We start from the raw sequence: 13,128 nt of genomic DNA, 5'->3' as shown, positions 1-13,128 counted from the left end.
TAGACAAAATTCTGATTTAAAATGAGTGGTGGTGCCATCTATTGACCATATTAAAAACTGAAAGAGGTGGAATAAGTGTAATACGCAACGTTTTTCGGAAAAGGTAGCTAGATGATTAAAGGTTCTCCCGCGGCTATTTTTTTCCATGAGAAATCAGTTATAATAAATATGCAACGATTATTTTAATAAAAGTCAAGGAGAGAACTAAAATAAAATAAATGAAATAAAGTCAATAATATAAAAGATCATTCATTTTTAACATGAATATTATTAAAAAGTATGAAGTGATGTTATTGGTTAATTATTCTATCCAATATAATATGTATTTTAAATGATTATTTTTGGGATCTACTGACGAAACTAGGATCTGTTACTTTAATAAATAAGAAATAATAACAAAAGTCGAGGATGAAAAGTAAATGCTGAAGTAGAATCAATATTAATAACTTTTATTAAGTAGTTTTGATGGACTCAGAAGTAAAGTTATTTGAAATGAACTATCGAAGAAGTTACAAATTCTATTCGAAAGTGCTCATTTTGAAGTCACAAGTGCTGTCATATCTATTATTGATCAAATGAGAAACCTTATGCTTAATTAATAGTCCAAGTTGTTCTTGTTCTCTATTTCTTTAAAGTAATAAGTTGTTATAACAAACTATTATTTCAATATAAGGCTTCAAAGTTAATTGCTGAAGTAAGAAGAAACACCGTTTATTCTTGACAATACTTTCAAAAATGTTCATTTTCCTTCTTTAAAATCACCTGGTTTGCCCATCCGCCGTACAAGCGCAGCTTTCGATCCGTTATTGATTTGTCCCTACGCTGGACGCGTAGTCTTATTTCTCTGTTGCTTTTACTGATTTACCTAGAAACCAAGTTACTGTTTTATCTGGATCTTTTCTATTTCTATTATCAAATTAGTCTGATAGATTGCAGTTCATGTCCATTAAATGGTAGTTTGTGAAAGCTACTTTGATCTATTCCGACTGGTTCAAAAGAGCGCTCTCTAGAATTCTAGAATTTTATTTTTAGTTCTGTGTAGAAAGGAGATTTCAGGTAATCTAAAACTACCGTTGAAAGATATCAGTTTGGACACCTGACGTTTAATTGAGTCGAATTGTCCAATCCCACGCCTGGACCTTGCCATGCTCTTCGCTAACCTTATCTGACCGGTACCGATCCTACTGCTTCCTCAGTTGTTTATTTTCTTCTCTCGATCCTACTAACCACTGTTTATTCACCTCTCGTGCCGGATCTTTTTCATCAAATTTCTTGTTAGTGAACGGTGAGTCATAAAATAGAACCGATTATCTTCAGTGAGCGTATGGTTCTTATCCGATCCCATAAAACAATAATATTCTTGGCACACGTGAAATCACTTTACCAATTATCTCACTGTAGAACAGGAAAAAAACGAATCATCATAAACCTCATCCAAGCGTTGTTTTATTCCTTTGAGATCAGGAACTGACTTCTTCAGACAAAAATTTAATCAAGAACGTTACTCAGTTTTGAAAATTTCAGAACAAAGTAGAGTGTATAGATCAAACGCTTTTACAGGCATGCGGGCTATTTGGAAATTTACTGTTTTATTTACTTACAGTTTTACTACAGACAACATTTTAATGTAGTACAATGGAAATAGTTGATATATACATAAATACAATATAAGATATACAATACATACCTTTCCCATCAACTTGAATAACTATTCAAGTTGATGAATACTTAAATACAAGTACAAAAAGAAAAAAACCATTTAGAATCGCAAAAAATGAAAACGTTTGCATACATTCAATAAAGGCTAATTTTGTAATTTATAAAATATTTACACTCTTAAAATTTTTTGTAGATCGTTAATTATAGTTATAATTAAAAAATCGATACAAGAAATTAAAAATTTTAAAGATCATATCCGTAATTTTATATGAAAATTTTCTATGTTGCTTCGTTTTTATGCATGTAAAGGGCCACTTCTGCACATTTTGCACATTGTTCTAGTTTTGACAGATAAGTGCGGAATTATCCTAGTGGGTAGTCAGTTTCATGGTGCAAACGGATGAAAACATTGTCCAATTCTCAGTATTTTCACTTTTAAAATTTACAAATATTTTTTTCGAAGTGCAAGACGTATATAAAAATAAAATAGATGATCAATATTTCTCCATGATGTGGTTTTTCTATTCTGAAACACCAAAACTTACTAAGCCTTAGAAATTCATGCATTTCAATTCTATTTTAAAAGGGAAATAAAATTTTCAATAGTACTGCCATCTGTTGAATCTAAAGACAACTATAATGTGTTTTTAAAAAAACACACTTTTTTTTTGAAGCGATTATTTGGGGAAATACTTATTTTCTATACTTATTTTCACTAACAAAAACTATCAAATTCAATTGTTTATGTATGTGCAATGTGTAACGTGGATACCAGCCAATCTAACTTATAATTCCTCCACGGGTCATCTCTCCGTTTCTAATGGCGGAGCACGTAATAAATAAATGGTTTACAGAGTTCCTAGTGCTTTTTCAAGTGAGGTTATTAAATTTCTGCTCTGTGTATAACTATATTTAAACGAAAAGAACCAAGAGCTTGCTTGGAGGGTTTTTCCCGGTTCTGAGCTTACATTTGGGATTGGTGATGAGTACAAGGCTCCGGCCTTGACCTTGCAATTTCTTTTAAAAGCGTATAAACATTAGGAGCTAAAAATTATGTCACATCCAATTAGAGGAGGGGGAAAGAATTTCAATGTAGATAATACAAGAATTTTAAAAAGTGAAATCTAAACATGTAACCTCAGTAAAACACATAAATTATATAAAATGAATAGGTATTGCTTTGATTCGCACCTTATCGGTCGAATTCGCTTTGGATAAGCAGACCATAAGGGAATTACTTAATATCGGGTTGTCTGCTACGTTAGCCATGAACGACCTGATAAGTAAATTTCTTCTATCAGACATACCGGTGAATATTGAACTCTCTAAACTATTTGATAATCCTAGCTGCACTAATTATATAAATGTGACAAATTTAAGAAAATTTATGATGAAAGGGTCTAGTGATAGTAAGAAGCCTTCAAAGTGAGTGCTAGGCACAATAGCCAGACATAACATTCCGGAATTCGTAAATTCTGGCCAGGCAAAGAATTGCTAGATTCTGTGACAACCCAAAACAGTGCTCTCAGTGTCTGATGTTTGGGCATGGAATGAAAACATGCAAAGGCTAAGTCAGATGCAGCAGGTGTAGTCATAATCATAAAAAAAAGAGGAAGGCCCGCTTACCAAGTGTGGCTTATGCAGTAATTCTCATGAAGCTACCTCAAAGGATTGTCCTAAATACAAACAAGGAAATAAATCTCTTAAATACAGTTCGGACTGTCATGTGCCTATAACAGAAGCCAAGAGATCGTTGCAAACAACGCTCAGTCACCATGTACAACAGCAACAATGGAAGAAATCTTGAAGTGGTAATAACAATAACGTCTGCTCTCCAGGCAACATCTGAAGCCGCATTCAGCAAGCAGAAAGTTGTGAAAGAATATTGTAAGGGAGAGCCCAAAAATATAAGGATATGTTTACAAAAAATTCAGGAAAAGTTTGATAAAAAGCCGAAATGAGTTACCGGATTGTGTCAAAGACAAGCATATTGGAAAATGAGTCTTTGAAATAGATAAAGATGACAACTACAGAATTAGAGCCTATGATAAGTAAGGAAAAGAAACCTTATTCTAAAGAGGAATCCGCAGTACCAGAGGCATGCATTCAAAGTAAGCATGACTGGATAAAACTGAAAACGTAAAGGCTAATTATTTCCTCTGCAGATTTAATTTTCTCAACTACCTCGATGGGACCCATTATTTGCTCTTGGAATTCAAGAAGCATTTCAAATAAGAGAAATTTTACTGCACAAAAGAAATAATTTTATTCTGACATTTTAGTAAAATTTAATTTGACATTTTTTCTAAAACGATGATTTTCGTTCACCAGATAAGACGGTTTTCTGCAAAGACAGATTAGTTCTTACCAAAGTGCTGGCCTAATTATCTCCATTAAGAAGGAATTGGCGGGTTTGACGGTGCAAAGTAGTAACTATGATATATCAAAAGAAGTTGAAGAAAAGAAGTATGGGAATTGACCTCCGTGCACGATTATGGTTAATGTCTATCTTCCAAATGTCCATTTGAAGGCGCAAGATTAGAATGGAGTCTTGGATACACTGCCCGAGAAATTTATAGGTGGCTTCAACTTCCATAACCTGGTTTAAGGGTCGAACGGGCTTTCTACAGGGGTAAAGAACTGCTGTAGTTGTTCAATAACAATAATTTATGCATGCTCAATAATGGTAGCCCACTCATTATAAGTTCGGATGATACGGTGTTCAGCATTGATCTCGCTTTACGTCCATCTGAACTATTATGATACAGTAAACTAGAATGTTACCGCAGAGTTGTTGAATAGACCCAGAAAATGGTCAGCGTGTAGTGGAAAAGGGTGTTTTCGAATAATTATTAATTAACTTGTGAGGTCTCGCAGGATTCTATCTTGTCCCAGTCACTTTCTACCATTTGTATACATGCCATTTATGAATTCATGCCGGCCGATGTTAAATGTTTAAATGTTTTGTGTAGGAAAATAATATTTTTTATTATATATTATTATACTATTGTATTGTATCTCTATTGTATAATATTTCAACTTGCACTCCAAGGTGCTTAGGAAATTGCAACGCGCCTTAATCAAGGCACAAATCTGGGCCAGTGAAATGGAATTTATGCACATCCCGGGAAGAAAAGCAAATTAATTATTTTCAGAGAGAGGAAAAGCAAAGACGTTATATTGGTTGAACTTTATTGGTGTTTTTTAAGTTACACACGCAAAGAGATCAGATCACTCGCACAACAAACTAAGCTTAATTTGTATAATTCAGTATCTGTATGTAATTCAGTAATTGTGTAATTCAGTAAATGTACTTATGCCACGGAACAATTCAGTAGTATGATTATGTATCATGTATGTAATTCTACTAGGAATCAGTATCAGTAATTGTATGTACATGGAGCAATCTAATTGGACGATTACGTATTATGTATGTTTATCTATTATGAATCAGTATGTTTATCTGTCATGTTTATCAATTATCATAGGTATCATGTATGTAAGTAAAGTATGACCTGTCCAGTGTGAACTAACACACGCCATGTCCAAATTATACGCAAAGAAATCAGATTACACGCACAACACACTAAGCCTGATTTGTATAATTCAGTATTTGTAGGTAATTTAGTAATTGTGTTAGACAGTAACTGTATGTATGGCACAAAACAATTCAGGAAAATGATTATGTATCATGTATGTTTTTCTTTTATGAATCAGTATCAGTAATAGTATGTATGGCACGGAGCAATTCGGTGGTACGATTATGTATCATGTATGTTTATCTATTATGAATCAGTATATTTATCTAGTATGTTTATCAATTATCCTTTTTCTCATGTATGTAAGCAAGTACCAATAAAAGATTTTATGTGCGATGCAAACAACTTTTGTATGGCAATGTTCAGCCTTTCTGTCTTGAGATAAACTCCTGTCCTCATGGAATGCTGAAAGGATGTTGTTCTGGACAGTTGCGGGATTCGGATAATAACCGAATAGTGTGTGTAAGCTGGATCACTTGTCATCTATTTCTAAGAATATCAAAATCCCGTTAGAAGAACAAGTTAAAGTTTTAGGAACGTAGCAATACGTAGAGCGTGAATACTCATGTAAACGAAGTTATCTCCAAGCTGGAAAGAATGTTAAATGCGTTTCAGTTTATTGCAAGCCCAAAGTGGTGCGCAAGACGTATCGACCTTTTCTAAATTGATAATGCTATCGTAAGAGGGAAGATGGAACATAGCTTTTAAGTCCTTTTGTCCACTTCATAAAAGTATAATAAAGAATCTGAAACAGTCTACCATGCATGCTTTAAGATTAGCTAACGGGGCTCCGATTAGCACTTCCCTCTTATTGGTAGATAGAGAAGTTTTCACGCTATAAAAAAACAAGGATGCGCGCATCAGCGATATAATTCTTGATTAAGAATATTGCTTTCTCAGACAAGTCTTCCACAGCAGCCAGTTTGAAGAGTTGTCTACAGAATTGAAGATACAAGTGGGGCACGCAAGCCCATTAACTAGTGTGTCAAGAATGAGCTCGTAAAACTCTTTTGACTCTAACAAGATAACTCTAATATTTCTCTAACTCTAGCTAGCTGTAACTAAGTAGTGACTCTAATAAGCTCATTAGCGAGTGTGTCAAGTACAAGCTCATGAAACTTAATATTAACTCTTATAATATTGTCACTTCCACCAATGAGCAGGATTTCTCAGAAGATGGGAGCTTCAGCATAAAAATAAGTGAATTCCAGAGAAAAAAAAAAAAAAATTGGGGATGAGCAGATGCAGCAAATAACACTGACAATAGGAATTCTATTTTCTTTGTCGAGGCTTGCGCTGTCAACAAGGTTCTGGACGATCTGAACGAAAAGTCATTATTCTCAAGGACAGTATGTCAGTGGTGAATGTCATATAAGATGTATTCATAGAAGTTCCAGTTCTTTTATCCGAAAGTACTATGAGCAGATGAAAGCTTTACGCCATCTATCTTCTGCGTTTCCGGCCAAAAATGCCACAAAGGCATAGGGCTAAATGAAATAGGAGAGAATACAGCGAGGCTGCAATTGCTGGATACAAATTAGCTGCGGTACACATATCGGAGGGTGGATTCAAAATACCGTAATAAGTGCTTGTGATTGATAGCACCAAGTATGCAATTATTCATTTCACGTATTATGCTGGAGAAGAGGAGATAGGGAAACACTGATCCTTTGCCTGATTTCCTGATTCACTGCAGTGAGAATCCTTGGAGGCATCGTATCCGGGGGTAACGTTATCACCAAATGCATTCAGAAGTAACCTTGTACGGACTTAATTATGGAAAAGCGGTTGTTACCCGAACTGATGTTTCCTCTCGAGTAGAGGGAACGTGTCCTCGCATTTAAATTATGTAAGTAGCATTGCGCACGCGTTGCAGCGGAAGCCACCGAAAGGAAGCCAAGCTTCATAAAAGAGTTGAAGAGATATTTTGGCGATATATATTCGATTCCGAATATATATTCGATTCCGCTGCCCTGCCTATCGAATAAAGACGGTTGGCTACGCTAATGTTGTTCTTGCTGGTAATACTTTAGACTGAGGTTTAACTAGATCCTGCTTGATAAGAATATGTTCGAAATACTGTCATGGTTTAGGTGATCTTGTAGTTTCTACATAAGTTAGATTTGAATTGTATAACTATTATCCTTTGTGAAAGGAAGTGATGTGTTGAAACCAGGTCTAGGTTAGCTGATAAATGTATGTGTTAATTTAAGCACTTACAAGTGGTGAAGTAGCGTAAACTTAAAGTGTTTGAATTCTCTTGTCTGTTTATTTGACGGTTAGTTATTCTGGTAATAATAATTCATTGCTCAAAACAAACGCAACAATTGGTTTTATGGTAAAAGGTATCACTTAGCTAGTTAGAATCTACTCCTAGCGTTACAGCGTTTATATTTATTTAGAATTACTCGACATAAGAATCTTATGTTCCTATCGGCTTCCTTTTTTAGATTATTATCAAAGGAAAGACTGCGGAAAGGTTTTAGAATTCGAATGAAACACATAATATAGAAATTAAGTATTTTAATGCTTTCTATCTTAATATTTAATAATTAACTCTTGATGTCATTATGTGAGTAACTGTACATAAATATGAATAATGTAGTAGTAATTACAACTGAATATAAGTATTACGCATGAAGACTAAGCCAATGATAGAACAAAATATGATTATAACAAAAATTTATAACCTAAAGTTTACTAATTTACATATTTCTACAAAGTGATGATATGCAATAAATACAAAATATAAAAATTAGGAAGAAATAAAAAACGTATATTACATGCGTCGATTTTCTCTCAACAATTTGTTGGCACAGCAGATTTCTAATAAAAACACTACTTGAACAATAACAGTACATGCTAATCATAAAATTAATAATTTGATTGTTTGATAATGAATAATGATTTTGAAACATGTGTAATGCACAATTTAACATCCTACTAAGTTTATTATTTTAAGAGAAACCTCACCAATAGATATATGTTCTTATATATACAATCTTTACAGTCAGCTAGCACCAAAGTGTTACAGATAATAACTTTCATTTTTTTCATTCTTGTACCATGAATGACACATATAAAAATTATTACATCACATAAAAATTTAAATAATTCATGGATTCCATAAATACTAGTCAGGCTTGATATAATACATTTCGAAGTACAGTTTCTGAAATAACCAAAGTGTATTATAAAAATTGCAAAGTTTTGTATTCAATAAATAAAAAAAATGAATTTAGTAAAAACAGTATTTTTCTCTTAATATAAACAGGGCAGTAGTTTTATTGCCTGAAAAAAGAATTCACGGAATATTTGCGATTTTCGATGATAAATGTGTGAAAAATTCGCTGCTTTAAATTTATACTAACAATTATCTGAAACTTTTTGTAGTCGAAGATTTACATTAGCATCTAAGTCGAGATGATATATCAGAAACGTAGAAATAGCACAATTAGCAAGTATGCACTATCTAAATAAAAATTATATGATAAGTTTATAATTTCGATTGAAAATGTAAGTTAAAATTTAAATTTAAATCTTACGTTTGAAGTTCTCGATTGGAAAGATTACTGTGAAAGTACAATTTTGCAGAAGTTCGAATTAAACATAACACAAAATTATGTAAAGGAGAAAATCTCCTAATGCTGAAATAATCTAACACAGAAATAATAACAAAAATGTTTGAAATAACGAGGGACAAACTCAAAAATTCACGAATTTATTCGACATTCTAAAACGCGAAATCTTAGAAAAATATAGTAAAATTCGTACCTGAATAAAAGTACTGTCCTAGTTATAATATGCATTACTTATATTGTAAATATTGTACTTCAAAAGAATTTATTTCATTCACGTTTTGAATATGCATATTACAACAAATGTATGATAAAAACCGAAATATCTGCACTGTACAGCATCACAGGTAATTCAGCAAATCGGCTGCTGTTTTTCCTGTAGGTCAAATATGTATTTAATGCAAGAGAAGGGTTTATATTTCATATTTTACTTATATTTTACTTCAATAAGGAATACAGAGATTTAAAAAAGATAGGACTTTGTTTCCGTAAAGTGATACGGAAAACACTCACTTTTTCCATAACAAAGCAATAAAAGTATTTTTAATTTTTCTGAATCTTTAACCATTCTTGTTTCAACAAAAATGAAGTAGGAAAATTGTTTTTATTTGTGTAAAGCTACGGAATTAAGCATGGAACATTTTTAGCCTTAAACTACGATGAAATTTCTGTTGAAATAAAATAAATCATGTCTCTCTTTCATCATGACTAAGAATGATAATCTTTTTCATCAAATCATGACTAAGATGATGAACTAAATAGTGTAACAAGTATCAATGAACGTTTACTTAATTAAAAAATAGAAAATAAAAACTATTAAATAACTTAAAATAAATTCACTTAATTAGTAAATAATGAAATAAATAGTGTAATACACATCAAAGATCGTTTATTTAATTATAAAATAAAAATTAAAACTATTAAATAAATTAAAAACGAGGTTATTTTACCTGAACTGGAAACACGTGCAATTCAGATAATCGGAGTTCCGAATATCTGGATTCCAGTAATTGGAATTATGTTATAGCAAATTTAAAATTTATTTCCGATTTAGAATCTGTTTTTGTGTCTTTAAATATGGTATTTTTTTCCAATGCGATGAATTTCAAAAGGAAATGCAGGATCTTTTGTAACTTATTTGTTGCTTAGTAAACCTCCATTTCAATGGAGCTTCGCCTAAAGGAATGTGAAGAGAAGTAGCATTTACAATTGTGCAATATTAAGAAAATGTAGCATTAATTATTCGACCTCAAGAGACGCGACTATGAGCAAGAAGACGCATGCGCCATTCGAACTATTTTATTTACGAAGTAAACGTGTTGCGATTTACGCGGGACAGGCAAGATCATCCTTACCAACGCCGGTTTCTGGCTAATACTCCTATTGGACGAATCGAAGTTTTTTGGCTGAGACAGATAGCTCTCACATGCCTTGCCATAGTCAAAACAACCCAATCTAGACTTTAAATTAGATTCTTTTCATATCTAAAAGCAGTTATATATATCAGTTTTAGATCCATCTCATCAACGACACAATTTATATTTCTGGAGCATCAGAAGCCATATCAAAATTTGCATTTTTAGAAAATGACTTTTGCATAGATTTAGATATTTATTTTTTTAGACCTTCCTTGGGTAGTATAAGTGTTTGGTATCAAAACTTAGTAATTATCTAACAGAACATCATATATGCTCGCTATTTTAGGTCATACAAATTTGCAACTTCAAAAAGTTCAGAATTTCGTATATTCATAAGACTTCAAGTTGCTAACGTGTAAACGATGTATTCTTTAATTTTTAATTTAAAGCTGGCATCTGAAATTTATTCGCAATACAATCTACAATATGTTATCAAACCTATTTTTGGACTTGCAGTTTATAAATTACATTAAAAAATTAACGAATGCTCGACAGGATTCCAAATTCTATAAATCTAAAATTTCATAGTGGAATAATTAGGAAAAAGTAATGGAAATAAAATAAATGTACATTTATATTGAATGAAGTGAGAGCGCTTTACGTAAAATAATTCGAAAATTCGGATAACTGGGTTGCTTATTTATTATCCGAATTATTATTTATTATATTAGCCATACACACACAAAGCAATTCCGCAATTTTCTAATGAAAATGTTAAAACAAATTAGCTAAGTATTATTAAACCAGAAGAAATCCTGAAAACATAAATATATAAAAATATAAATAATAGGAAGAGGGATACAATTAAATACTAATTCAAAGATATCAAGAGGAGGTAGATCAGATTCAATTGAATCCTTCTTCGCAGGAAAACCACTGCGTTTCTATTCATTCAAAATTAGCTGATGAACTATCTTAAATTATTTAATTCTAATAGTTCATCCGAAATTTCTGAACGACTCCTCGACGCAGCAGCTCTTCTTTCATGAGACAACAAAATGTACAAAATAAGTTTAAAATGAAATAAATTTTAAAAAATACTAGCAAGTAGTGCGTGTTTTACTTTTGCTTTACTAAGCATTGAATTCATTTCATTTAAGCTTGTTTTTATATATTTTTATTTCATATGAAATAAAGGCCTACTGCGTCGAGGAGGAGTTCGGAATTTTCGGATGAACTATTAAAAAAAGGCTGATGAAAGGATGAACTATTAAAATTGAATTAAATAATTTAAGATGGTTCGTCAACTAATCCTGGATGAACAGAAACGCAGTGGTTTCCCGAGAAGAGGGATTCAATTGAATCTGATCTACCTGTTCGTGGTAACGTTAAATCAAATTTTAGTGTATTCCACCTCCTATTTCATGTATTTTTATACTTTTCTGTTGTTTTCGGGAGTTCTGGTTTATAAACATTTAGCTGATAGGCTCTTTTACGTTTTTGTTTGAAAATTTTGGAATTTTACTGCTTTTAAACTTCTTTCATGTCTTTGCGATGTCTTTCATGGCTTTGTGAATTTGCTTCAAAATTTCTTACTATTTTGTCTGCAATGGATTAACATATATATTATAATGCAACTGATGAAGATTTATATTTTCATGCGTGGTATTTTATTTTAAGATTTCAAAAAAGCTGATAGAGTTAAAAATTATGTAAATTACACAAAACTGTAAGAATAAGAAAGTACAATATTTTCCAACAACACAAGCAATGAAATTATTAATTACCTAAATAAAAAAAAAATATATGTTTCAAATAACGTAAACAATGAAGTTAACTGTATATTTACATAAAATTGTAAAATTAAATAACATATCATTTTTGTTTATTTTTCCAATACTAAAATAAAAGAACAAAAATAAAACACACTTTTTTTTTTGTACAACTAAATTCAAGCCAATGAATTATTTCTCAGTTGACACAAAACAAATTATCTCTAAAAAATTGCTTAATGTAAAATAACAAATTGTTCTTTTTTATTGTATTCAGATTTATGAAAAACTCCAAAATTAAATAAATGAACAATATGCTCAATTTATTCAGAAAATAACTAGAAAGAACAACAAATAATCCTTATAAATGAAGTTCCGCAGAGCTTGAATTAGCATTTTGTAAATATTCTTAACTTTTTAAATAAATTAATAAACTTGAACCTACATTCGACAACAGTTTATAGCATTTAGTTAGACCCATAGTACAAGGATAATGTTTTTAACAATTCACTTCAATAATCACAAAACAAAATACCTCTGGCATTGAGCCATATTATCACTAAAAACAAATTCCCATTTTATTGTTAATGCGTTCCAGTCGTTCTTTAAAAACTGCTTTGGCACCTTCATTTTTTAACGCACTGTAAAAATGTCTGGCCGACATTTAGGAAGCAAGATTTGCATCTTGACTATTCCTGTAGAGTCTACCGCGCTAGACGAGCTGGATTAAATTCGTCCGTGAACTCACATTAAAGGTTTATACACAGGTGAAGTAACAGAAGATTTATGACTAGGAATTGACCTTGGCATTCAGGATTACGTCCCTTTCTTTCCGAATAAACCGTTTCTGGAGAGGCGTTATGAGGAGATGTAAAGGATGAACGAAACATAACATCAAAGTCACACAGTTAAACACATTGACCTGAAAATAAAAATTGTAGGCATGTAATTAACATACACCATAATTGGTTACAAAAAATTTCTCTTAATTTTAAAAGAAAATCCGGCTAATAAATTGAAATATCTTTATTAGAAATAAAGTTTAGAAATTCATGTTTTTTCATAATTATATTTTTACTTTCTAAATATCGCAATTTTGATGTTTGCATATTTTTCTTCTTTATTCCTTTCTATCACGCATTTCTTTGTAGAAATGAATATAGGATTATCTGCCATTCGGAGAAATGTAAGGTTACATTCAATATTGATATTAACTTCCAGA

General features: G+C 31.7%; 1 protein-coding gene across 2 annotated transcripts in view; it reads right to left on the bottom strand.

Moving 5' to 3' along the window:
* Positions 1-7,863: 7,863 nt before the first annotated feature.
* LOC118195527 (equilibrative nucleobase transporter 1-like) overlaps positions 7,864-13,128 on the bottom strand; it is a 123,136-nt gene continuing 117,871 nt past the window's right edge. For both annotated transcript variants that reach the window (XM_035367819.2, XM_035367152.2), the window contains one exon: positions 7,864-12,828. In XM_035367819.2, the coding sequence (XP_035223710.1) occupies positions 12,697-12,828 (132 nt within the window). In that variant the 3' untranslated portion in view covers positions 7,864-12,696. The remainder of the gene's footprint in view (positions 12,829-13,128) is intronic.

The sequence above is a fragment of the Stegodyphus dumicola genome, chromosome 4 (genome assembly GCF_044657685.1).
Source record: "Stegodyphus dumicola isolate Sdum_Otavi_A_Nest chromosome 4, ASM4465768v1".
Taxonomy (NCBI): Eukaryota; Metazoa; Arthropoda; class Arachnida; order Araneae; family Eresidae; genus Stegodyphus; species Stegodyphus dumicola.
The sequence above is the reverse complement of the archived record's forward strand: the minus strand, read 5'-3'. Positions and strand labels throughout refer to the sequence as shown.